The sequence below is a fragment of the Diceros bicornis genome, chromosome 5 (assembly GCF_020826845.1).
Source record: "Diceros bicornis minor isolate mBicDic1 chromosome 5, mDicBic1.mat.cur, whole genome shotgun sequence".
Lineage (NCBI taxonomy): Eukaryota > Metazoa > Chordata > Mammalia > Perissodactyla > Rhinocerotidae > Diceros > Diceros bicornis.
Genome location: NC_080744.1, coordinates 67,130,144 through 67,155,285, shown reverse-complemented (window position 1 = coordinate 67,155,285; position 25,142 = coordinate 67,130,144). Strand labels below are relative to the sequence as shown.

The 25,142-nt window shown below is 57.1% G+C and overlaps 2 protein-coding genes and 1 non-coding gene across 5 annotated transcripts in view; 1 reads left to right on the top strand and 2 right to left on the bottom strand.

Annotated features, from left to right (window-relative positions):
* Positions 1-536: 536 nt before the first annotated feature.
* ISLR2 (immunoglobulin superfamily containing leucine rich repeat 2) lies at positions 537-5,884 on the bottom strand. The gene is made up of 3 exons (XM_058542054.1): positions 5,705-5,884; positions 5,002-5,115; positions 537-3,578 (listed from the first exon to the last, which is right to left on the bottom strand). The coding sequence occupies exon 3, from the start codon at positions 3,568-3,570 to the stop codon at positions 1,324-1,326; it is 2,247 nt and encodes a 748-aa protein (XP_058398037.1). The 5' UTR covers positions 3,571-3,578; positions 5,002-5,115; positions 5,705-5,884; the 3' UTR covers positions 537-1,323.
* Positions 5,885-15,941: 10,057 nt separating this feature from the next.
* On the top strand, positions 15,942-16,045 carry LOC131406696 (U6 spliceosomal RNA). Its single transcript, XR_009220322.1, has one exon. It is a non-coding gene; the product is annotated as a U6 spliceosomal RNA (small nuclear RNA).
* Positions 16,046-19,279: 3,234 nt separating this feature from the next.
* The window catches only part of PML (PML nuclear body scaffold), a 45,131-nt gene continuing 39,268 nt past the window's right edge, over positions 19,280-25,142 (bottom strand). The window contains exons 7-8 of one of the 3 annotated variants that reach the window (XM_058542049.1): positions 23,510-23,660; positions 19,280-22,429 (exon numbers count right to left, since the gene is read on the bottom strand). In XM_058542049.1, the coding sequence (XP_058398032.1) occupies positions 21,642-22,429; positions 23,510-23,660 (939 nt within the window). In that variant the 3' untranslated portion in view covers positions 19,280-21,641. The remainder of the gene's footprint in view (positions 22,430-23,509; positions 23,661-25,142) is intronic. The other 2 variants (XM_058542048.1, XM_058542051.1) reach the window with 2 other exon arrangements.

Here is a 25,142-nt window from a genome sequence, read left to right as displayed (position 1 = left end):
TCCCTCCCTCCCTGCCCCCTACACTACAGGTCACACTTTACAGGACACAGACTTTTCTCTTACAGAGCACGCTCGTCTAGGACTACACGCCGGGGAAATACTATTCTCCCGGAGGGAGGGACGGGACCGGGAGACGAGAGGACCGAGGGGCTTTTCTCCACCGGGATCCCGCCGCACGGTCACGCGCAAGCTTTGTGCGAACCCAGGCGCAAGTCCTCACGAGAGACCCGGCCAGGAGGCCACCGTTGGCTTCCCATGCCCCCGGCGCCGGCGCTTTTCGAGCTGAGGTCTCAGCCGGTCTTGCAGCAGCGGAAGCTGAGCTGTCGAGCGCACTGATCTCCTGAAACTCCAACACAGCGACAACGACATTGGCCGGGGACCAAGCCCACACCCTTGGCGGAAAAAGGGCATGCGGTCCTGCGGCGCTGTAAGTTAGGAGAGAGGGCGAGAGAAAACGGATTCTCCCCCACCCCACCCCCCCAACCCCCGAGAGAGAGAGAGAGAGAGAGAGAGAGAGAGAGAGAGAGAGAGAGAGAGAGAGACACACACACACACACAATTTTCCCAGAGGCTGGGAAGGGAGTGTTAGCACCAGACCTGGAGTGTCGCTGTCTTTGAAAACAACGAAAATATGAAAATCGGAGGGCAGAGCTGAAAGGCGCCCCAGGCACGGGGCTCGGCTCCAGCTGGTCAGAAGCTGAGTGGGGGTGGGGGACAGAAGGGTTTGGGTCCCAGTCGGAAGGGGGCTTTGAAACTAAAATCTAGGGAGTGGCCACTGAATCCTAGCTTCTGGGACATGCACCCCGGAATGGGCGGAGTAGAGGTCGAGGCGGAACCCCACACCGCTCCACGCTAGGGACATTTGCTAGGGGTCCCGGGCTGACCCTCGAGCCACAGCGTTACCACCAGATGTTTCCAACGTCTTCTCCTGTTTCCTGTGGCTCCAGAGCCCACGATGGGGCGGGCCGCTGGGCAGAATTCGCAGATAACAATTGCGGTGGGAACGGAGAGGCGTGGATTTCGCCTCACGGTCCGCGAGTTGTGTCTTACATGTGGAGGGAGGAGCGGGGAAGTGTGCTTGCCGTGGAGGGGAATTCAGCCCACAAGGACAATGACGGTCGTGGGTGGCGGCAGACTGGCGAAATCGTCCCACTCTCACTAGAAGTCCCCGGGAGTCAAGATTGGGGAGTGATAAGGGGGCGGAGTAAGCGAAGGCGGCGGAGGACAGGGGCGGAGGGGGGCATAAATCCTGCCAGCCCTGGGCTTCTGCTCCCAGGCACCCAGGTGGGGGATGGGAACAGGCGGGCCGGGCGGGCTCCGGGTTCAGCCTGCTGTCTGCCTGTAGTTGCCGTTAATCTCCTGGTCGATGTCGACCGCCTCGGCACCCAGGGGCAGCCGATCACTGTACTCGGAGCCCGCCTCAAACTCTTCTTGGTTGGCCTTGGACTGGGACTCCACCAGCGAGCAGGCTGCTAGGCTCTCCTCCCTCTGCAGGTCCCCACCTGGGTCCCCCTGCTCCGCGTCTTCGTCAAGGCCCTCCCCGGGGGCCTCCTCTGGCTCTCCACCGCCCGCCTCGCCGCCTGCTGGGTAGCTTTTCTCGGACTCGAGGTAGGAGGCACGCGGGTCGAAGTCGGCCGCGATGCGCTTCTCCATGGGGTCGGGGGCCTGCGGCCGCAGGATAAGACGGTAGGGCTTGCCCGGGCGTTTGGCCAGCAGATGGCAGCACGCGGCGCCCAGCAAGGGCACGGTGGCCAGCACCAGGAGGAACACGCTCACCGCTACGATAACCAGCAGCGAGGGCAACTCCTTCTTGGTGGCGAACACCACTTGCACGTGACAGGCCTCGCCTGCCAGCGCCAGGCACACGGAGTAGTTGGTGCCAGGCCGCAGGCCGCGGAACCAATAAGCGTTGACGCCCTCCTCCACGCGCGACCACTGCACTGCTGCGCCGCCCCCCGCCGGGCACAGATAGAGCAGGCGCAGGGGCCGCCGCCCCGGTCGCCCCGCTCCCCCCGCTCCCCCAGCCCCGCCCAGCCCAGGGCCCCAGCGCGCCGCCAGCGGCGTCAGCTGCACCCGCGCCTCGCGCTCCGCCACGTCCAGCGCGATAACGCCCAGCTCAAAGAGATGCGGCTTGAGCTCTGCGCTCTGGTTGAACGCGTGGTTGGACACGTACCGCGAGGGGTCCCCGTGGCCACAACTCTGCTCCTCCACAGGATCCGCAGATACCTGGTCTTCCACCTCCTCTCCCTCACCTGCCTCCTCTTCCTCCAGCCCCTCTGTCTCCCCGAGGACGCTAACCCGGTCCAAGCCTTGGCCTTTGATTTTGCCCTCGGGCTTGGAAGGTAGGACGCTGTTGCCTCGGCCTTTGGCTGTGGACTTGCGCTCAGAGGTCGGGGCCTGCCCATCAGGGTCACCTCCTGCTCCAGGAGCGTGCTTTGGGGGCCCGGCAGCCGCCACCGCCACGCGTACTGATGTGGAGTTGGTGCCCAGCTCGTTGTGAGCACGGCATGTGTAGACGCCTGCCTCTTTGGCACTCAGAAGGGGCACCAACAAGGATCCGTTTGTGAGGGCCAGGAAGCGCGGAGTGGCTGGGGGCGCGGGCCAAGCGGGTGCCGGAGTCGGGGTTGGGACCTCCGTCTGCGTCGGCCCGTCCCCGTCCCCTTCCCCTTCCTGGCCTTCCACGCCGTCCCCGTCGTCCTCCCGGCTCAGGATCGGCGGCTCTAAGACTACAGTGCCACCTGGGATCTGAAGTTGCCATTGCAGGCGGGGCGTGGGGTGTCCTTCGGCGACGCAGTGTAGCATGAGCGCTAGGCCGGCGCGCAGGGGGCTGCCTGGCGCCTCAGACGGCGGCTCGGCACTCAGGCTCACGCTGGGCGGTGCACAGGATAGGGCGGGCAGGCGGTGCACCGGCACCCCCTGAAGCGCGGGAGGCGAGGCGCACGCGATGGAGTCGGGTTCGGGTAATGAGACCCGAGTGCTCGCGGCCCAGGCCTGCAGCCATACAAGGCTGCAACCGCAGTGGAAGGGGTTGTGATAGAGTTGCAGATGTGATAGCGCGCTTAGCGCGTCGAAGGTGCCAGGAGCCAGGGTACGCAGCCGATTGTTGTTGATGCGCAGGGAGCGCAGGTCGGGCAGCGCACCGAGCGCGTCCCGGGGTAGCGAGCCCAAACGGTTGTGGTTCATTTTGAGAAGCTGCAGCGCGCTCAGGTTTCTCAGGTCGCTCCATGGGAAGCTGGATATGAGATTGTGACTCAGGTCGAGGTTCTTGAGCTGGCTTAGCACGGCCAGCGCGCCCGACTCCACCGTGCGCACCTCATTGTGCGCCAGCCACAGCGACGTGACCTGCGTGACGTCGGCGAAGGCCCCGCGCCGCAGCACGGTGATCTTGTTGGCGGACAGACTAAGCGTCGTCACGTTGGCCGGCAGTCCTTCTGGCACCTCGCGCAGCTCCTTGTAGGCGCAGTCGGCAAACTGATGCGCGTACTTGTCCACGCAGGCGCACGGCTCCGGGCACGCTCTGGCCTCTCCTAGCAGCGCCCAGACCAACCATAGGGCCAGCAAGGGCAGCATCGCGGATCCTGCAGATGGAAACCAGGGAAAGAGGGGAGAAGGTGACTCAAGGAGCTCCAGCTTCCCTCCCATATCAAGCTCTGCCTCCGCAGACCCGTCTGGAGCAGGCCTCAGGGCTCCAGTAACCTTCTCCTCTCCAGGAGCCTCTCTTGGGCACGAATGGAGCTCAGCAAAAATCTTGAAATTCAATGCATGCACCCTATCAGGGCCCTGACTTCCTTTTACAGCGGCCTCGTACCTCGACCTTTTTTCCCTACCTACCCCCTCACCCTGGCGCTGGCCCCTCCACGGGCTCGGCTGCTCGCCAGTCTTCCCTGGGCTCTGCACTGACCCCTGTCTGCGTTTCTAAGCCTTCGTTTAACTCTGTAAAAGGGATACACAGAAAGAGGTTTTCTGTCCATGACCGGCTGTCCTCCCTTGAACTCTTTGTCCCATGTACAGCACTCGCACACACACCCATACAGGCGCACAACAGTACAAACACACGCTCGGGCCCCGCCATCAAACCGCCAACTTCTGCAGGGGTTTAGAGGTTCACAACACATTTGGTAGACACACAAACACAAAGACACCCAGACACGGACACAGTATACCCTGGAGACCTCATTGTTCTCTCAGCTGAACCCAGCATTTGTCCAGCATTCTCCACCACGGTGCAAAGCGCTTTCCTGTTCACTGTGAGAATTGACAGACACAAGGACACATGTCCTCACACGAACCGACCCACACACAGGGACACGGCGCACACCGTGCACACAGCCCTCCACTGAGACTGAAATCCCAGCGGATAAGCAATGCTTAGAACTTGTGGCCAGTGGCAAGAGGCATGCGACCCGGGGAAGTAGACTTGCAGGCTCCTCTCCCATCGCGACAGACCATAGCCACCTGCCCTGGGCTGCAGCTCCCGTGAGGGGAGAACCAGGGGTGCTCAGTTAACCTTCCGACTGAGGAAGGAGGTCCTCCCCCATGTATGGACCAGGAACATTGGGGGACCTCACTAAAGATTCTCCCGCCCATCCCGCAGAGCCCAGGCGGCTCCTGGGGTGAGGGGGGAGGGGTCCCCAGCCGACGGGTCCTGGGGACTGCCACTAGCTAACTAAGCAGGGGAAGGTTCAAGGTTCTGCCCCTTTTCTGTAGCTCCACGATGCCTGAGGATCCCCACTCCCAAGTAAAACCTTCTTATCCCCAGCCACACAAACGCACTCACACACAGACTCCCCGCTCCCACCTAGGGCTCTTGGCAGTTTCGGCAGAGCCCCTCCCACACTCTAGTCTTTGAGAACCCAGGTCCCCAACTCCGCCTTTGCTCCTGGGGGAGGGGCCCCTCCCCTCCTCTCCCGGTCTCCCCCACACAGCGCAGCGAGGTCCGGCACCCTAGGTGAGATCTACTTCCCCCTGGGTCGAGGTTGTGGGGCCGTCCCCGCGGCTTACCCGCTGCTCGCTGATTCCCCGCACGCTGCCCTGGGGCTGCAACCCCTTCGCCAGACTTGATGTCGCCGAGCCAGGACGACAGCCCCAGAGCGCTTCCCACATCTGTTGCTTCGGCTGTGGGGAAGACGGACGAGGGGCAGAGACAGGGACTGGTAAGTTTGGGGACTCCTCTGGCCCTGAGGTCCCACTTCAGTTTTTCCTTTCGCGTCTGTTCCCCCCACCTCTCGCTGGCTGCAGACTGAAGAGAGTCCTCGCGCGCTCCCGGGCTCGGCAGGAACGCGCGCAGTTTCACCCACCTCCCACATCATCTACATTTGTTAAAGCCATAGAGGCTTTCCTCCTGGCCAAGAAAACCTTGGTCACAAGGGGCGCCCCCACGTCCAGCGCTCTCGGCTCGGCTCTTCCCAGTTCACCGCACCCCTATAACCCATGCCCCTCCACATTTACACATCTGCAGACATTGTCACTATCCCTAATCACACCGCCCCCCCCACCGTTCAAACACATTCGCACAGACACGCAGAGACCCTCACATCCTCCACACAGTCGACCTTCACATGTTAGAATTATCCATCATCATGTAATGATCGCGTCAATGTGTTGAGGTCTCGCTATGTTCACACACATTTTCAAAGGCACACCTTCACCCGGGACAATCACAATCCTCTCCCGCCCGCACGCACACACATTCACGCGCACTCACCCTCACGCGCGGGTCCCGCCAGGGCCAGTGAGCTTCGCTGCTAATTGAATGCGAGCCGCTTTTACGCCCCGCAACACGTGAGACAAACCATTTTTGAAGAATTTGGGGGAAGGGAAGGCGCACGACTAAAGGAGAGGAGGCGTGTCTTTCCCTTTAAACTCTTTTTGCAAATGCAGGCTATGGCGCAGACAGACCTGGAGCCGGGACCCGCTGAGCTGCGCGCAGCCAGGCTCGCGCGGTCCCTTCCTTCCCGCACCCCTCCCCGCTAGCCGCCTCCTCCCCGAAGCCACGTTCAACACGATGCATAATTGATAGTGTTAGCAGAGCGCCTCACCCTCCCTGCCATTTTTGCCTGGATCTGGGCAAATACAAGTCCTGGTCTTCCCCGCCCCCTGCCAGTAGACGGGAACCCGAAGACGGGAACGCACGGCCCTGCCCGGCGCGAGGGGAAGGGACGCCCTCCTCTCTAGCCCACCGCTGCCCCTGCCCAGCTTCTTAAGCCAGACTCTTTACGTCTCCTCTTTTGTGGCTAAACCAGCGTTGAAGCCCAATGCCCAAGGCCCGGGCCGATGTGCACCGCCAAGTGGGGCGGGGCGAGCGGATATCAGCCTATATTAACTGGAAACCAGCCTGAGAGCACCCAAGCGCCTCGTCCTGATATCTTGCCAGCTAGAGGCGAATGGGGCGCCGGGACTGCAGCAGACAGCGGCCCAAAAGGGACGGTTACAGAACGTCTGCGCCTCTTGAGCACTGTGGGCTAGGAACTTAAAGCCAGAGCATCTCTCTCCCTCCCCCTCCCACGCCAGTATCTTCACAGCCTCACAAGCAAACACACCGTCAACCCCACACACTATCCCCCAAAGCCTCCGCGGCCGCCACCGCCCCACTGTCTCACGCCCTCACACAACAGCCGGCCTCAGCAGACTCGGATACTCGCTGTTCCCGACTCTCACTCCCTGTCTCTGGCGAAACTGCGACATTTCTTTTAGCAACAAGGAGGTGGAGGCGCAGGGATGTCGAGGCATTGGGGCTAAAATTCGATTTCTGTCCCCCTGCACTGCCCAAGGCAGCCCTGGAGACAGAGTTGCTGGCCAGAATCGGGAAAGGAGTACAGGCTCCAAGAGACACGCAGAGCCCCGGTCTCCCCGGGTCCTTTCCGTAGACACTGAGCTCTAGGGGCGCACGTGGCCTTCCAGCTCTCACCCCGGGCCGTGGGGTGTCTGGCAGTGGGTCCACAGAACCGGTTTGGGGTCTTTGAGATGGATCTCCCTATTTGAGTGTTGAGCATTCTAATGAGCTGAGGAGGTGGGGGAGAGAGACGGGCGAGGAGTGCTGCAGCTATAGAGACCACCCGACCCTGGGTTCCGAGGATCCTTTGTAAATTAAATATGAACAGACTGGCGCATGCACACTCCCCGCCCTCCCTCTCTCCTACTCCTGCCGTCGCTACAGGCGGTGCAGCGAACTGAGATCAGCGCGCTTCGCTCAGCCCAGAATTCAGAACCCAGAACTTCCCTCCACCTGCTTGGGCCTGTAGTCCTCACAGCCCGCCGAGGGTGAGGACGCTGGGGGCGCCCTGCGGCCGAAGGCATCTTCCAGGAGGGTGGAGGGATGAGAGCACCTTGACCCTGCGGTGGGACAGCGGGAGCAGGTCCCTAATCCAGGAGTGCCTGTAAATATTCTCAACAAAATATTGGCAAACCGAATTCGAAACCTGTTTGGGCCTGGCTGGGTCGAGGAGGGGGCGTCCTGGGTGTGTTGTGGCATCTTGGGAACCCTGAGGGAGAGGTTCCGGGAGTCTTGGCCTCAGAAAAGGGGCGTGGGGAGGTGGGTGAGGCGAGGATGGAGAGTCAGGTCCCGGATGGAGAGTCAGGGAGATGAGAGGCGCCTGGCATAGAGGCAGGGACCAAGGCTCCGGCGTGGAGGCGCAAGGCTTGTGGATCCTCCACCTAGTTTTCACCTCTTTTCTGGCTCTTTTTGCCTTCGGTGAGGAGGCGGACGCGGAGGCAGGGGGGCGGGGGACAACTGGGAAGGATTGAGGGACTGGAAGACAGGCTGGGGAGCGAAGGGAGAATGGGCTCGTTCACTCTGCGCCGGGCACTTCCCTGGACCGCGGGGACCCGCCCCACCAGCGTCTTGGGAACCTCTGGGGCCCGCGGGCCAAGCAAGACCCCTTTCCCTTACTCTCTTGCCGGGATGCGGAAGCCAAGGGAATTCGGCAGGGAGACAGGGCTCCAGGAGCCGGCTAAGGGCCCGCTGGCCACCCAGGCGAGGCGCCGACTCCTGCGGGCACCTGCAGCTCCCGCCCACTCTCCTGCAAGCGCTTTTGTTCCCCAAGCCTGCCTTGGGCGAAAGACAGCCCTTACCCCGCCTTCGACTCTGGAGAGCCCAGTGCCTGCCCTGGCAGGGCTGCAGCCCGAGTCGCCCCGGGCAGAGTCTGGTGAGGACTAGGTGGGAGCCAAGACTCCGGATTCAGCCTCCAATCCCGTCTAGAAGACGGAGCACATCTCACCCAGCGCCGCCAGGCGCGCAGGAGCGGGTCTAATGTCTAGAAGGTTAATAATGGTACAGTTATTGAAGGGCTGGGGAACCGGGAGCGAAAATACCACCGCTGCGGCCGCCCACGTCTTTGATCGTTAAAGAAACAGGCACTTTATCAGGTGCGTGGAAGTAGGTGTGGGGAGAAGAAAGATCTAAGGTTCCAAGCAGTCAGTGCGGAGATTCCAGATTTAGAATCTGTAGAATCCAGGCAAAGGCTTTTTGACCCGGCTGGGGTCCCGACCCTAGGCAGACCCAAGGGCCGATAGCTGGAGCTCCGGGCAGCGTTTTGTGGATCGACCACTAACTCCGATCTCGCGGACCCAGGCGGTCGCAAGGTTGGAGCGGGTTGAAACCCAGTAGATGCCCGCACTAGCTCCCGCGGCTGTGTCCGCGCAAGGTCTCCGGCCCAGGCCTGGTCCGCGCGCGCCCCCTGCTGGAACCCTCCTGCCTGGCGCAGAGACCCGGAGCAGTGGCTGCGAGGAACTCCGCGAGGAGGGCGTCGGCTGGAGCCCGCACCAAGGCGGGCGCTGCTCTGGGCAGTGCAGTCCCACGGGGCAGTGTTACGAAGCGGGGGATGCTTAACCGAAGCACCGAAGCTTTCCTTCCCATGCCCACCCAGCCTGCGTCCCAGGAATCTGCACCCTCCTCTCCCCTGCCAACACAGGCACAGCCATCGCTTTGCACCGCATTGTGTTTCCAGCCCCCCGGGGTGCTAGAGGCACCTCTGAATACTCGTTGAACGAATAGTCCCTGGCAGGAACCACTGAGCTCAGTTTTCCCGGGACGAACCTTCCTGTACACCTCCCCACTGTCTCTTCATGTGCTGTATGGGGGCCCTAGAAGGCAGTCCTTTAGTCTCATGATTTTGTCAGGGACCTATAAAATGTCCAAGATCTGAAAAAGAAAATCTTTGGCTCTAAGAGGGGAAAAGAAAACTGCAAAGTTGAAAGTACTGGATGTTTCGTTAAATGTTTGGGACGTGTCACATTGTGCAAATGGTTCAGTTGACTGCACTCAGAGTTATACATGCCCTTGAATTTAATGTGGCACATGGGAAATTTAACGGATGTGGGAGGGCCTCTGAAAGTAAGAAAGTCAGGGTCGGGAAGGGCACCAAATATCCCCAGCATAGCAGCCTGCTCGGGAGACCCTCCACACAGCTGCCCTCCAGCCAGAATCTCCTGAACACTCCCTGCTTCCCGCCTTTCAGCTTCTGCAGTCCTGTTCCCCCACCCCCCACATTCACACGGTGTTCCCACACTCTCCCCAAGAAGCTGCTTTCCTTTTCTGATTTCCAGCAGAAAGCTCACTCCACTGGGGAGCCAGTCCCTGTCTCTACTCCCCCTCCCACCTTCCATCTCTCCTTCTCCTTATATACACTGTACATAGCGGTTAGGAGGAAAGGTTCTAGCATCATTCTCCACCATGTACTAGCTGTGTGACCTTGGCCAAGTTACTTAACCTCTCTGTGCCTCAGGAAAAAAAAGAGTATAAATATGAATACCTATTTTATTGGGTTACTCTGAGGATTAAATGAGTCAATATATGCAAAGCACTGAGTACCTGGCGCTTAGACAGTGCTCAGAAATGACCTATTATGCTTTTCAACAATAGCTGGAATTAGCCATCGTTGTTGCCTTGCAGAGTTGAGTACAGGTGTGCCGAGACGTTCTGCTGCACGTGCCCCTACAAGCTTGTGTCCCACCTCCCTTGCAAGAGGAAGGACCTTGGCCCTGCCCTCAAATGTCTCTCATCACCCCCTCCCCCCACACCATGGCATAGGCAGCAATCAGAATTACTACTATTATTTGTAAAGATTTCTAGTCTCAGATACTTAAACCTAGATTCTGATGTTTGTGGCTGTTACCAGTGCGCCTGTTGGGGAAGAAAAACCTGCAGCTACAGCCTTAGTGGAAGGTTTTTAATTAAAATCACAATCTGTTTAAGTATTCATTGGGCTCTGTGACTTTAATTATTTTCTAGGGAAAAACACAAAACCTACATTTGCATATGGAAAGACTATTGATTTCAGAGGAAAGTAGCAACTTGTGGCAGTTTGCTGGAGGCAACTGGGAGGAATTTCCTGAATGGTTCTATCGAAGCTCGAAGCTTGACATTATTAATAATCTGGGATCCAGTCCACGACCTTCCTCCCAGTGCTTTCATGAAATTAGCTTAACTTGCTGGCAAGGCCTTTTATTGCCATCAAAATTAAGGACAGCTCTTCCAGGTCATCTCATGTAATTATCCCGGTCTGTGCCTGTCTCACTGAAGATGGGGAACTCCTGCCTGGAAGAAGCAACACTGCTGTCTGGGAGGAACAACATGCTTAGCTGTTCTACCCAGCCCAGGCAAGACCAGTTCTCCCCAGAGGGGGGTCCTGGGCAGTCAGCCCCTCCATGGCAGGGTGAAGCAGGGGAATGGAGGGCAGGACTCACTTACGACTCATCTGCAGATAACAAAATTCCCATCTCAAGGTGATTTAAACTATTAAGTGTATCATGTCACAATCAGGAAGCAGGGCTGGTTGATTCAGAAGCTCAGTAACATCCGCAGGCCCAGGTGCTTTCTGTCCCTCTCCTCTGCCACCCTTAAAGGGCTTCAGCCTGAGACGCATGTCCCTTGGTGCCATTGGAGGGCTTCAGCAGCAGCTAAGGTAACATGCTCATCAGTAAGAGACTAGTGGATAGAGAGACTGAATACTCTTTCCACACACCGCAGCCTCTCCTTAGGTCTTACTGACACGTATTGGCTTAAGACTCCCCATCTCTGAGCCAATCACTGGCAAAGGAGATGGAATTGATTGGCTTAGAGCAATCATCTAGCCCTGAAATGGATGTTGGGGAGTCAATCCCAAGACTCACTACAAGCAAGAAATGCTCTTTAAATAGAATTGTCAGGGAACTGCATGATCAGAGCAATCTAATGTCCTGTCGAAATGAACTGAGAGTGACATAATTATAATGAACCTGAGTAGATACCCTTTTATCTGGAGATTAGACCAGTCTATGCCCATAGTCTGCGAGCTGGGTCAGGACTCAGGGTGAGCAGGGACAGGTCTCAGTGTGTGAGCAGGATCAGGGCTCAGTGTGGGACCAGGGTCAGGGCTCAGTGTGTGAGCAGGATGAGGGAGCTCTCTTGGGCAGGCATACAAACTAGAGGATTCTCTGCTTTCATAGAATTCTTGAAAGGATAAAAATCTGTTCTTGGAAATGCCTATGCTGGGATCCAAAGCTATTTTAAGAGTAGTGGAATCTTCAGCCGTTAGTTGGCTATTTAAGAACAGGAGACGTCTATGAACTCAAAGATGTTCCTACATGACTTCACATCCTGAACATGTCACCCCGTCCCATGGCAGAGAAGAGAGGCACCTTACTGTCGAGGTGGCAAACGGAAGGAAGAATTCTACCCTGGTCTTATGAAGAATGCGGAGGCAGCACAAAGCTGCCAGCTTCACACACTCGCTGTGCGATCTTAACCAACCCTTTGCCCTCTCCCCTTCTAAGATGCCACCCCTGCGGAGGCAGGAGGACGGGCTAGATGTGCTCCCTCAGTGCTGCTCTTCTCTGGGACCCTGCTCCTCCGGTGCTTCGGCTTGAGAAGCCAGTTTGCAGGTTGAGTTGGGGCCTGTAGGGGGCATCTGCCGGGTTTCCCGGGATGACGTCTTCGGAAAGTCTGGGGACCATTGGTGCCCCCCTCCTCATGGCCCTGGGCAGTTTCTTTGTTTTCCTCCTACCACACTGCAACCTGCCTCATCTCTGGAGGTCATCAGCACACCTGGGCCCAGGAGGTAACCCTCTTCCCAAATTTGCTGCGCACTGCTGTGCGGGCGGGCGTGTCTCTTCCTCAAGACTCTTCCTCAAGGCCCTTCACATGGTAGGACTGGGGGGGGGGGGGTGATGTCATTAGAGATGAAATGCGATCATGGACTATTTCAGGAGCCTGGTATGTAGGCCCAGGAAGGAAGGCCAAGGCTGCAAGGGCTCCCTGGCTGGTGGGGTCATGCAGGAGGGAGACATGGCTCTTCTACCCCTGTCTGCTCGGGGATCCTCGGTTCTCCATGGCCTGGTGCCATCAGTGGACATGGAGAGAGGCCACAAGGAGCACGTAGTCAGAGACTTCCTCCCCCTCGTGTGGCCCCCAGCAGAGCCCACAAGGGCAGAGTCCGGGGTCTCCTCCTCCTCCTCCATCACCCAAACTCAAAGCTCCTGGGGGGCCCCCCCGGGGCCTTCGCGTCCACAGTCTCCATCAAAGCCCAGAACAGCACATGCTAGGGCACACGGCAGCGTGGAATAAACTGAATTTCCTCTCGGGTATTTTCAGTTTTTCGCTGTCAACAGGCCCTTCATTTGTTTTTGGAAGTGGTTTCCCAGAGGCAGAGCTGAGATGAGATTTCACAAGCGAGGGATGGGTTAAGGAAATGCCTCAGCAGAAACCAGTGGGGGAGAAGGGAAGCAGGAGAGGAGGGGAAGAAGCCAAGCCAAGGTGGGGTTTCGGCAGCCTCAGTCCCATCCCAGGGAGCTCTAGGCACAGCTGCACCTCAGAGCTTGTCCTGGTTTAGGCGGGGAGCGCAGCTTCCATAGGCGCAAGGCAGTCGGACAGCAGACATGGGCTAGGAGCTGCCTCCAGATGGAAACTGCCAGGTACTTCCCTTTCTCTGTGCCTGTGGGCAATCAGCCCCAGTAGCCCAAGGGCAGGCCTCAGAAGAAAGTGGCAGGTGTGAGCTGTCAGAAGTAAAGCACAAAGAAGGGGAGGGACGTGCACACAGGAACGGCTCTGCTGCGTCATTCATTCTACAAATAGTTAACTGAGTGTCCCCGTGTCGCCAGGTGCCGTGCTTGGCATGGGCGCAGCTGTGAACCAGGCAGACGCCGTCTCTGCCCTAAGAGAGCTTACAGGCTCCTGCACCTCCTTGCATGGTCGGGTCTCCTGTGTGGGAACCTTGGGGCTTCTGGAAGGCTCGCGTCCCTAGCACAGGCTGCATCTGCTCCAGCCGGTCGCCTGCAGCCCAGGCTGGCAAGACTCTGTGAAGCCTGCACCAGCCCTAGAGAAAGGACGGACAGGGAGCTGTCCAGAGGCAGGGAGCATCAGAGCTCGGCCCGGAGGTCCTGTATCCCTATCCCTTCACTTTACTGGAGGGAAGACAGGCCAAGAGGGGAGTCACAGAGTAGGTGGGGCTGAGAAGTGCCCCCAGCGTGCAGCTTCTCTGATATGCCCTCCCAGAGCAGTCTGGTCAAGAACAGGCCGAGCTTGGTGGCCATTGCTGACCTGGGTGGTTAGGAGGCCCCTGAGACTCGGGCAGATGTGGCTTCTCCGATGGCAGAGGGCAGCTGTTTCTGGAGTGGCGCAAGTGTCCCCGCTTCAGGTCTCCTGTGTTAGCCCCGGTACCCCTGCTCCAGTGCTCATGGGCACCAGAAGCAGAGCCCTGCCTGTGTCCGGGAGGGACTGAGGCTGTGCCCTCAACTGGAGCAGCTCTACTAACAGCATGCTGACCTCCGCCGGGTCCCACAGGGAGAGCACCTCCAGACAGGCAGCTGGCCAGGCAGAGATCAGGAGGAAGGAGAGCCCTCCTTCGGGAGGGTCTTGGCATGATGTAAAGGTGCCTCCAATCTGCACCCAGGCCAGGCCAGTTCTAATGGCCCTGTCTCAGTGACAACGGGTACCACTCAGTGTAAGGGGGTCCAGAGCAGGAGTTCAGGGATTAGGGGGCTGTACCTGCTTTTCCACAGACTTCTGTGAGACTTTGGAAAAGTCTCTCTCTCTTCTTGGCCTCAGTTTCCCCTCCTGTGCCATGGGGCTAATAGTCCCTCCCCATCCACCGGCATCAGCTGGGACAGTAACTTGGATCTGTCACACTCTTGCTCGTTAGGCCTGTCCCTAACATCCAAAATGAGGAAGATCCCTCCACACAGCACCCTCCCAGGAGGGACAGCCACCGTGCACAGTTCTCTGCAATGTCCTCTTTGAAGTGCCACAAATAGGCTTTCCCAGCGAAGCCAGCATGGATGGGCTGGGAAGGGTGAACGGATGCAGTGCCTGTGAATTCCTCAGCCTCGTCTGCCTGAGCCCTTATCTCCAGACCCAGCTGGAAACTTGATGTATTTATTTGCTTCTCCGAGGACCTCCTCTGTCCAACCCACATCCCTGCTGGTGCTGCAAGAAAGTGACCTTCCTGTAGACACTATGTCTGGTAGCCAGGGGGCTGAGGGGGGGGGGACTGCTGTAAATCCTTCCAGCCTGCAGGGTGACCCTGTCGGGGTAGAGGAGACACTCGAGGAGGCTTGGAGAGATGGGGACAAATGTACCACGAGAAGCAGTTGGGGACAGAGTCACCCAAATCCTAAATGGAGTGGAATCAGGAGAGAGAGGAGAGGGAGAGAGGGAGGGAAGGGAAGAGGAAGGAAGGGGAGGGGAGAGGAGGGGAGGGAAGAAGCCCACAGGCCTTCTGGGAGTCAGCCTTCCCAGGGTTGACTTCTCCTCTAGGGTGTTGGATATATAGTTATTTTTTTTTTTTTATGTGTTTCTATTTTTTTTTTTTTTTGTGAGGGAGATCAGCCCTGAGCTAACATCCATGCTAATCCTCCTCTTTTTGCTGCGGAAGACCGGCTCTCAGCTAACATCTATTGCCAATCCTCCTCCTTTTTTTCTTCCCCAAAGCCCCAGTAGATACTTGTATGTCATAGTTGCACATCCTTCTAGCTGCTGTATGTGGGACGTGGTCTCAGCATGGCCGGAGAAGCGGTGCGTGGGTGCGCGCCCGGGATCTGAACCCAGGCCGCCAGTAGCGGAGTGCAAGCACTTAACCACTAAGCCACCGGGCCGGCCCTAGAGTTATTTTTTATTGAGCATTGCCAATTCACAATGTTTAGTGCTTTATGGATCTTATTTAATCCTCACCATTTTTGCAGTAGCATTACCACCCCCAATTTGTATGTGAGACCACAGAGGCTAAATAGTTTGTCCAAAACCCAAACAGAGCTGGGATTTGAACCAGGTCCCTCCAAAGCCCATGTCCTAACCATCACCCAGCACCCTTGCCCACTCCCAAGCAGACTCAACAAGGGCACCACTGTGGGCCCAGCCTTGCCCACCCTCTGCCTCCTCCTTTGTTGGTCTGATTCACTGTAGAATCAGTCTACCCTGGGGTCAGCCAGGGCTTTATGGCTGTAGAACTCCAGAAGAGAGTCAGCCCACAGCTAATTCTACCCCCAGACCCTCTGCATTCATTCCGTGCAACAAACACAGTTTTCGACAATCAGACAAGCGACACTGGATTTCGCAATATCTCCTATCACACTTGTTTAGCTGGCTAGCTTCGTGGAAAATTTATGTGGTTAGCTAGCCAGGTCTTGTAATCTGCTAGGAGATCAAGTTTGGGGTATTTACAATATTTATAAACTGACTTTCGCATAGTCCAGGCAGCTGGTCTTTGAAGAACTCCTCTGGGCTGAGTTGGAGGAAGTTCCTTGAGCCAATAATGAAGGAATTTTCCTCTCATTTGTCAGCAAATGCATTTTGTAAGGCTGGGTAGAGACTTCCAAACTTTCTGTTTTGTTTTGCCTTTTTGTTTTGAAAGGGAGAGTCAGTTGAAATTCTAGTCCCTTCTCTCAGTAGAGTCCCCACAGGCATCTGCTTTATTCAGGTGCGAAAGGTCTGGAGCTGACCCCTGGATTCAGAGATAAAAATACATGATGGTGCGCTCACTTTGGCAGCACATATACTAAAACTAGAACAATACGGAGATTAGCATGGCCCCTGCGCAAGGATGATACGCAAATTCGTGAAGGGTTCCATATTTTAAAAAATAAATAAACTAAAAATAAATGATGGTGCTGCCCCCGTCCCTCCCCCGCCCCAGGCTCAGCCTGAGTCAGGGACCAAGGCCGCTCCAGGGGACGTGTCCTCAGAGATCTCTGCCCACATTCCCCTCTATCTCCTTGCAGCCTGTTCCCACTGCGCCCCCACCTGTGGACTGAGCCACATGGAGGGGTTAATAGCCCCCACTACACTTCTTACTTGCATTGTAACTGGAGATGGGGCCTTACCCTAATTCATGCATTCTCAACAGGGGCAATATTGCCCCACAGAGGATGAAAACTGGTTTGAGGAAGGGCACTAACAATCTTAGCTATTCCAAGAGTTTCTGACCGTCCAAAGGACCACAGCACCTAAGCAGATAGACAGTCCATCTGTGTAAGGAAGAAGTGAAATGATCTCTATTTGCAGATGGCATGATCTTGTACGCAGAAAATCCTAAGGAATCTACAGTGTAGCTATGGTTTTAAATTTCACTGGGGGGAGTCATGACTAGGAAAAAAATTGCCTAAAAAACCTCCTTCGGGGGGGCAATAATGGGAAAAAAAATAGTTGGAGAAGCACTGCCTTGAAAAAATTAGAATTAGGGTAATTTCAAGTGCTGGGACCAAAAGGATGGGCTGTGAGCCTCCTGGGGCCTGCATTTCGCATCATGTGAGATGGGCAGACTAGGAGGGCCCGGGAAGGAGAGAGCAGCAAACCTGAACCCCGACACATGGCGGGGCACCGGGCAGGGAGGGCCGCAGATGGCACCAGTCTAGATGCGGACTCCCTGCGGGGCAGATCCCAACTCTGCCTCGTACAAGTTTAATGACCTTGAGTGAGGTACTCAACCTTCCTGCCCCACCCCACCCCATGTTCATCTGTAGAAGGAGGATGATGTAACCCCGCGGGTTATTGGGAAGGCTGAACCAGGTTACCTGTGCTGAACGAGAAAACAGCGTCTAGCACATAGTGATCTTTCAGTCGGGTTAGCTGGGAGCATTACTCACCTGGTTGTCCCGGAGGCTGACTCCTGGATTGGGTCATTGTGCCCCCCCCCCCCCCCGCCGGGTTCAGCCAGCTCAGGCGGAACCCCTGCTGGGTGCTTCTACAAGGGGATGCTGGGGAGGGAGCTAGACTGCACTTGGCAGCGCAGGACCTAATAAAGGGGTCCTCCTCAGAAGCTCCTGCCCAATTGTCTGCAGTTTCAAAGACTTTTCTGTTGCTAAAGTGACAAATCCCTGTAGCCTAAAGAGTGATTCTAACTCGGTTCCTAATTAAATTCCTAACTCCATCCCTGACCTAAATCACCAAATGTGACCCTAAATTCGATATAACCCCAAATCCTAACCTCAGGCCTCACCAGCCCGACTCCTAACCCCACTCCATCCTTACCCCAGTTCTAACCTGGGCCCTAACCTTAGCTCTAACCTTCACCCATAACCCTCACTCTAATTCCACTGGTAACCCAGTATTTCCCAAAATTACGTCACTCACTTCCACGGTCACATGTTTCGCTATACCTGTGTTCCTTCTGAGCATGTGGTTACTTAATATTTGTCTTTAAATTAGAGCTTTAAAGAATCCCACTTTAGCGTCATTCTGAGCAACTATATTCCAGAAATCACGGTTCTGATATGCTGGTTGTATTTTTTCTAGTTGATGTTAAAATGAATACAAAACAGTTAACCTTAAAAAAAAATGTTTCTCCGTGCAACATCTACCTAAAGATATCTCCCATACCACCGGAAGTATGCGTGGCACTTTGGAAAAGGCTGAAGCCACCGCGAGCCTAAACCCCACACACCATGGTTCCCCACCCACTTGGAGCAGTAGCCTCAACGCGCGACCCGGTGGGGCTGCGGCGCCCTCTGCTGGTGAATCTGGGAGCCGCTCCCCTTCGCTCTGGGCGGGTCGGCAATGTGCGACTGTTCCTCTGATATGACGTTTGGTGTCACTAGCTGTGGAGTTCTCTTGATTGTGAAGAGTGAAGAAAGATTAGGAACAGCCCCCTTACTCTAGGCGTAGGGGGCCTGGGGGTGAGGTCAGAGGAGGAGACAGGAGCAGGCTGGGGCTGGGCCTGCTGGGAGGTGTGGGGTGAATTGTCAGGGTTGGGACTAGGGGGTCAGAGTGGGTCCAGGGTAGGAATAAGGATGGAAGTGGGGCAGGCCAGGGCTGGATGAGGGGAAGCTGCAGGGCGAGAGAACAGCAGGGCCAGACACCGGGTAGCAGCTGGTGTTGCGCAGGTAGAAGGAAGAGCTAGCATGGGGTTGAAGCAGATTTTTAAGTGAGCTTGCTGGGAGTGTGAGTGAGCCCTTGGGCCTCAGAAGGAGGCACTGGAGCAGGGCAGGGCTGGGGGGGCTGCCACAAGAAGGCTGTTCACTCTTACCACACAGGTCTGTGTGGCTGAATTCTCCCACCGGGGTGTATTGGGGACAGAGAGCCACCTACTGTTCAACCCCTCCACTGTGGACGCCCTTGACCTCCTTCCTCGCTCCCTCAGACCCCAGGACCCTACAGTTGTCTGCTCTGTCCCAGATCTTGTTCTTTATTCCCCAGAAGACAAGCCCATGTACTTTTTTGCTAAGATCCAACTAATATCCATTTATTTTCCTATAACTTATAACGCAATAACACTGCCATCTTGGTTGTCTGTGAAGTAAGATCTCACATTTGTGTGGTTCTTCATATATTAAAAGACTATTTTCAGGGGCTGGCCCAGTGGCTTAGCGGTTAAGTTTACGCACTCCACTGCGGCTGCCCAGGGTTCGCAGGTTCAGAACCCCGGGTGAAGACCTACTCACCGCTTATCAAGCCATGCTGTGACGGCGCCCCACATAAAGTAGAGGAAGGTGTGCATGGATGTTAGCCCAGAGCCAATTTTCCTCAGCAAAAAGAGGAGGATTGGCAATGGATGTTAGCTGGGGGCTAATCTTCCTCACCGCTCTCCCCCACCCCCCAAAAAAAGACTGTTTTCACAAATATGTTCTCATTGGTTCACACAAGATCCTGTGAGGTAAAAATGATCAGAATTATCCCGTTTTACAGAGTTAGAGCCTGAGCATCAGCAAGTTGGACGCTCCAGACCAGAATTACAGGCTACTGGGGATTGAAACTCAGTGTCTTGACCTGTAGCCCAGCAAGCTCGTGGTTAGTTGACATGGATGAACCTAAGACAGAATTCAGAGATGAAGCACAGGTGACCTAGGTGGACTTGCTCTGAGAGACTAAGACTCCAGGACTGGAATTTGGGCACCTGGGACAGGTAGGTGGGGTTAAGGGTGGTGGCACTGATCAAATCACAATACCTGTGCCAGGGGAGCCCTGCAGTACTAACGTGAATTCCATCTGTGATGGCCAAGACAGTGACACATTAACGACACACCACCTCCTTGTTAAGGGTTTTACCACCTGTGGCTCTGGGGACACAGACAGGGGTACAAGATTACCCAGCAAGGGACAGAGTACAGTTCCTGCACACCCTGATCTCTGGCTCCTGACTCCCTCTAGTGGGTAATTCTTGAAGCTGGCGCTTCTTTCCCTCCATGTGGCTCTCCTTTTTGGAAAGGACCCCAGGCAGGCCCACCCTGGGTCTCCCCACTTGGAATGGGGGGGTTCACATCCGTGAGGCCCTCAGCACCGAGCAACGAGGCTCTCTCAGCTCTGCTAAGTCCCAGAAGGTCCCCACAAAGAGCAGCTCTCCCATGCCCAGGAGTGCCCCCTCTTCACCAGGCGGGAAGCTGCTCAGTGTCCCTGGGTGGGCAGAGTAGAGACTGTGATTGGCGCATCAGGCTGTGAAGATTCATGTCTTTATTAAAGGCTGTGGAAGTAGAGGGAGGGCAGAATAGCCCTTTCTTACAAAACCTGTGATCAACTACATCTGAAGACAGCAAACATTGGGGGGCTGGGCTTGGAGCTGGAAATCAGTGGATACTGCTAAGTTCACAGCGAGGCTGGGGTGAAAATGATATGGGGAGTGGCCCAGGGGCTGCCTTGCAGCTGCCAGGATGGTCATCGGTCATCGCAGCCAGGCTGGGGCCCCATCTTTTCTCCTTCCCTCTCCCCATTTGCCTGTTCCCACAGGCGCTTCAGAGCCGGCACCTGCTTTGAATCAGGGTCCTAGGTTAAACGCACTGGAGTTCACTGTTAGAGCCAGCACCCCCACCATGGCAGCAAGTTCCTTTGGGCACCCACTGGATGGGGGCTGAGGTGTGGGCACACACAGTTCAGCCCTGTGGGAGCTGAGGCCTAGAGGCTGGAGGCCTGGGCTGCGTCCCAGTGGCCGGGAGCCACAGAAGAGGGATGGGAGAGGGGGACAGGGGAGGGACAGTGGTTCTGCTAGTCTGACGGGATGGCCCTGTGTTCTGCTGCTGGCCTCTGGTGTGACCACAAGGTTGGGGATCTTAGCTTAGGGCTGGGAGCTTGGGCTCAAGAATGAAAACCTTCTTGTCCACTGCCTCAGAGGCCTGCTGTCCATTCCTAAAACCCCAGAATGGCAGACCTGGATGGGAGCTCTGAGCCTGTCTGGGCCAACCAGCCCATTTTACAGGTGGGGAGGTGGGGCTCAGGAAGGGGCCTCTTCCAGGTCACACTCAGTGCACGCAGTCAGGGCCAGGACTTTCTCTGCAGCTCCACACTGCTTCCCCTTGGAGGAGTAGTCTATCAGACCAACGGTTCTGAAATTTAGTGGGCATCAGAATCATCTGGAGAACCTGCTAAAGCAGCTTGTTGGGCCACGCCCCAGAGATTCTGATTTAGAGGTCTGGAGTGGAGGCTCTCAGGGGATGCCAATGCTGCGGGTCCCTGGACTACACGGAGAGCAGCACTGGGTTAGAGGACACTCCTCAGGAGGGTTGGGGGCGCAGTGCAGAGAGCGAAGGGCCATGCTGAGAGGAGCTGGTGGCTTGGGGAGGTGTTTGGGTGGCCAGGAGGGAGAAGCAAGCATGGAAGGGTCAGAATTTGGAAGCAGGGACAGGCATGGGGCAGCAGCCTCTGTCTCTGCTGATATGAGGCCCTTTGAGGATGAAAATGTTCCAGAGGGGAAGTGGACAGAGTGGCCTCCAGGCAGGCAGGGGCTGGGAGAACCCAAACTCGTGAGGGGCAGTTTGCTTGGAAAGGCACTTTGGGTACCCGTGGGGCCGCTGGTGTTGCCGACAGTGTCTGTGGGAGCTGCCATTAGTCCCCTGGGGCAGTGGCTGGGGGTCAGGGAGGAGCTGCAAGGACACCATGGATGTGGCAGGTCAGGTGGCGGGGGCAACATGGGGCCACTTAGAGAGCCCAGAGGCCATGCTCTCTTCACCCGGGACCTCCTGGTTTCGGCTCCTGGAGGGGAGGGGCCTGCAGTCTGGTGAGCTAGCCCACTGGTGCTCCCAGGGGCCCCACGGGGATCTGGTGGCCCCTAGAGGTGGCTTGGCCCTGAAACCTTCTTTGTGGGATTTTTAGAGAAAGGGAATTTGGTCCCAGAGGAGAACTGATTCTGGACCAAATGACAACTGAGTACTGGGGACCAGGGCCTGGAAATGCTGTGATGGATGGGGCCTGGCTCAGGGACCCCCGCCTTCTCTGCCTCCAGAGACTCCCAGCCAGTCATCCCCTCCTCTCAGCTCTGCTGGGAGGCCCTTTCTGCCACGCTGTGGCCAGTGAGAGGGGCAGAGACGCCTTCTGCCCGTGTCAAGGCCGGCCCATCCGACAGGCCTTCAAAGTAGGTGCTCAGAGCCTGCAGGTTGAGAGGAGGCTGGGCTGGGGGCAGCGAGGTGGTCTGCGGGCTCAGGTAGCGGCTGTACTTCTTCAAGCCCCCCTGCGGGTCACGCTGGTGTGCAGTCAGCAGCTCCATGAAGCTCACGTTGTGGAGGGCCAGGAGGCGGGCCTCGGCCTGGGGCAGGACGGCCGCCCGCACCAGGGGCTGCAGGGACGCGAAGCACTGCAGGTTGCTGAAGGGGTAGATGTGCTGGGCCAGCTCGGGGCCTGGGGAGATCTCGAGGAGGCGGCACAGGTCGCGCATGGTCAGCACGGTGGCCAGGGAGCTGCGTTCGCTCATGTTTCTCACCAGGTAGGTCTTGGCCAGACTCTTGAGTTTGAAGCTGCTGGCCCCGGGCACAAGTTCCCGGATAAGGGGCAGGGTGGCCAGGAAGCCCGAGATGGCCTCCTGGAACTCCCACAGCCTGTTCATGCCCTCCAGGGCCTGGAAGAAGTTGGGGAGGCCAGGCCCCCACAGCTTATAGCAAGCCAGCACGGGGCGGTGCATGGAGCTCAGGAAGCCGAGGAAGCGCTGCAGCCCCACCTCCAGGGAGACGGCCTTGGAGTAGACGCTGAAGAGGGCCTCCGGCTGGATGAGCACGCGGAACTTGCTTTGCTGGTTCACAGCCGCCAGCTGGCTAATCTTCTGGGCTGAGCAGGAGAGAAGGGCAGGGTGAGGCCCCAGGGGCACGGGAGGCATTGGGCAGGAGCAGGGGGTCCTCTAGGGCTGCCGACCCACCATCCAGAGACCCCACCTTGGAGCCTGCTGGCAGGAACCAAGCATTAGCCTCCAAATGCAGCTCTGACCCTGGCTCTGATGGGGACAGGGGTCAGAAGGGGTCAGGCTGCCCTCCAGACACCCCATGCTCATCTGCTGGGAGTCGGGCTCCCACTATCTTGCTCCCTGCCCCAGAGTTCACCAGACCCTTTAGATCCAGGTCTCTCCTGTCTGTCTTCTGTCAGCCTCCACCCACCTACACTCGAGACCCCTCCTTGTTTCTACCTGGCCCTCCACTCCCTGCCTCCGGGCCTCCAAACCCATCAGTCACTTAGCTAAGGCTCCCAGCCCAGGCAGAGCCCTGGGTCAGACAGCACACCTGCCGTCCACTCCATTCAGAGCGTGGTCCAGAGCCTCCCTGTCAGGTCTGCAGACGACTTCCCTGTCCTATGGAAACACCTGCTGCTTCTGTTTGGCCAGCCCCATGTTGAGTCCATGCCACAGGGCAGGGCCCGGGCCTTCCGGCTCAGGGAAGGGCACTGCAGGGCCAGAGCAAGCACCGTGGGGAGTTGAGGGCCTTCCGGGAGAAGGGGTGCTCTCTCTGTGACCTGGGCTCTGTTGGCCTCCCCGTGCAGCCCCTATAGAATGGGCCCTGTACTCAGAAATGTGCGGTCACAGCCTGCGGCCTTGCTTGGACTGCTGGTCTCATGGCAGTGACTTCCCGCCCTGTGTTTCTGTTTAGAAGTGTGTTCACAGGCTTTCTAGGAGAAGCACGGGTCAGAGGTGAACTCATGGAAGCACTTGCCTCCCGCTTTCAGGCACCGGTCAAGGCAGAGGTCCTCATTCAGACACCCGGGCATCCCAGGGGAGACGCAGGGCTCTGCCCACTCTCTGGCTGCAGCATTGGCCAGAGCTCAGGGCTCTCTTGGGCCTTGCAGATGGCCCTGCCTGCACTTATTTTGGGGACTCAGAGACTAAACTAGAAAGGGGCGGGGGTGCACTGGAGAACCCACTTTCATTGTCAATCATGAGGTCAAAGAAAACCAGGGGCCTGTCTTCTGCTCGGGGGTCGGCGAGGCTGTCGTTCAGGACCCTGAGGGAGCTGGGGCCCTCCAGCTGGAGGTCACTGGACTCGCTGCTGCTGTCATCCAGCTCTGGGGAGGACTGCAACACAGAGAAACCAACAGGTCAGGGGTCCGGAGGGCGAGAGGGGGCATATTGGTAATGCATGGTTGTGCCGGTGAGCAGGTGTGTGTGGTTGTGTGTGCAAGAATGTGAGTGTGTGTGGGAACACAAGCATGTTTGTATGGCTGGGGGCATCTGCATGCACATGAGGGAGGGTGTGTTATTGGGAAAGGGAAGGTGTGTCCACAAGAGGATGTGTATGTGTGCGTGAATGGATGTGAATGTGCATGTGCACGTGAGAGGGTCGTGTGTGTAAACCAGTGCACTTGCATTAGTGAATATATGTAGCAGTGAGAGGATGAGATCCCGTGGGCAAGTGTGAGTGTGTGTGAAAGCACGAGTGTGGGAATGAATGCAGATGTCCACTGTGTGTGTGTGTGTATGCATCTGAGGGGTGTGAATTTGTGAACCTGTGTTGACACAAGTGTGTGAACATGTGAGAGTATGTGAGTGGGCGTGTGCATGGGCGAGTAGTGCTGGGTGTGGAGGCTAGGGGTGGAGTCAGTGCTATGGTGGGCAGGGAGGGGTCTGCTCCTCACTCATCTCTCTGAGCAGACTCAGAAGAAACATCACAAACTTGGGACAGGAGGAAGGAGCCTCATCTCCAACCCCAGATGTTTCTCTGGAAGGGCCCAGGAGCCTAGCTTTTCTTGTCCCCAAAGCCAGCTGAGGTTCCAGTGTCCTACACAGAGGGGAGGGGGAGGATTGCTTGGCCTCTAGAATGCCACGTCCAGCTGGACAGAGCCTGGCAGTGAGGGCAGTGGAGGGAGAAGGCTCAGAGCCTGGAGCACCCCCTCTCCTCCCCTGGGCTTAGGAAGCCTGAGGCCCAGGGGTCCTCTAGGCTGGGCACCTGAGGCTCTGTTCTCTCCAGCACCAAAGCAAAAACAGTTTGAAAGGCCTCGGGTGGAGGAAGGGCTCTGGCTCTGAAAGTCTCCCAGGAGGCTGGGGCTTCAGAGGGAGGAGAAGCCTCTCAAAATATACAGTTAATTGCCCATCATCTGCACAGCTGCCAAATCCAGACGTTCAGTCTTTGGTGACCTGCTCAGAACCTCCTGTGAAAGCCACCTGTGGACATTAGCCAGAGACCAGGAGGAAGGGACATGGCCAATGTCACAGGGCCAGCTGGGGGCACTGCTGGGACAGAGTCCAGAGCAGGCCTCCAGTCTTTCCTCCTTATGGACTGGCTGATGGAGCTGGCCTCACCTGGGGCTGACTGAGGCCTCCAGGAACTCTGGCCTCTGGCTGATATCCCTGGCCCGGAACATCACTAACACGTTCTCCTAGGCCCTTCCACGCTCCTGGTGAAACATTTGTATTAACAGAACTTCAGCTAAGAGCAAAGTCATTACTAAAGACAGGTAAAATGTGCTGGATTTTCCTAGGAGTGGCTGATTTTTACCTTATTTGCATTTCATAGCCCTACCTCAGGCTCACTAACTTCCTTCCAGTCGCTGCTAGAAA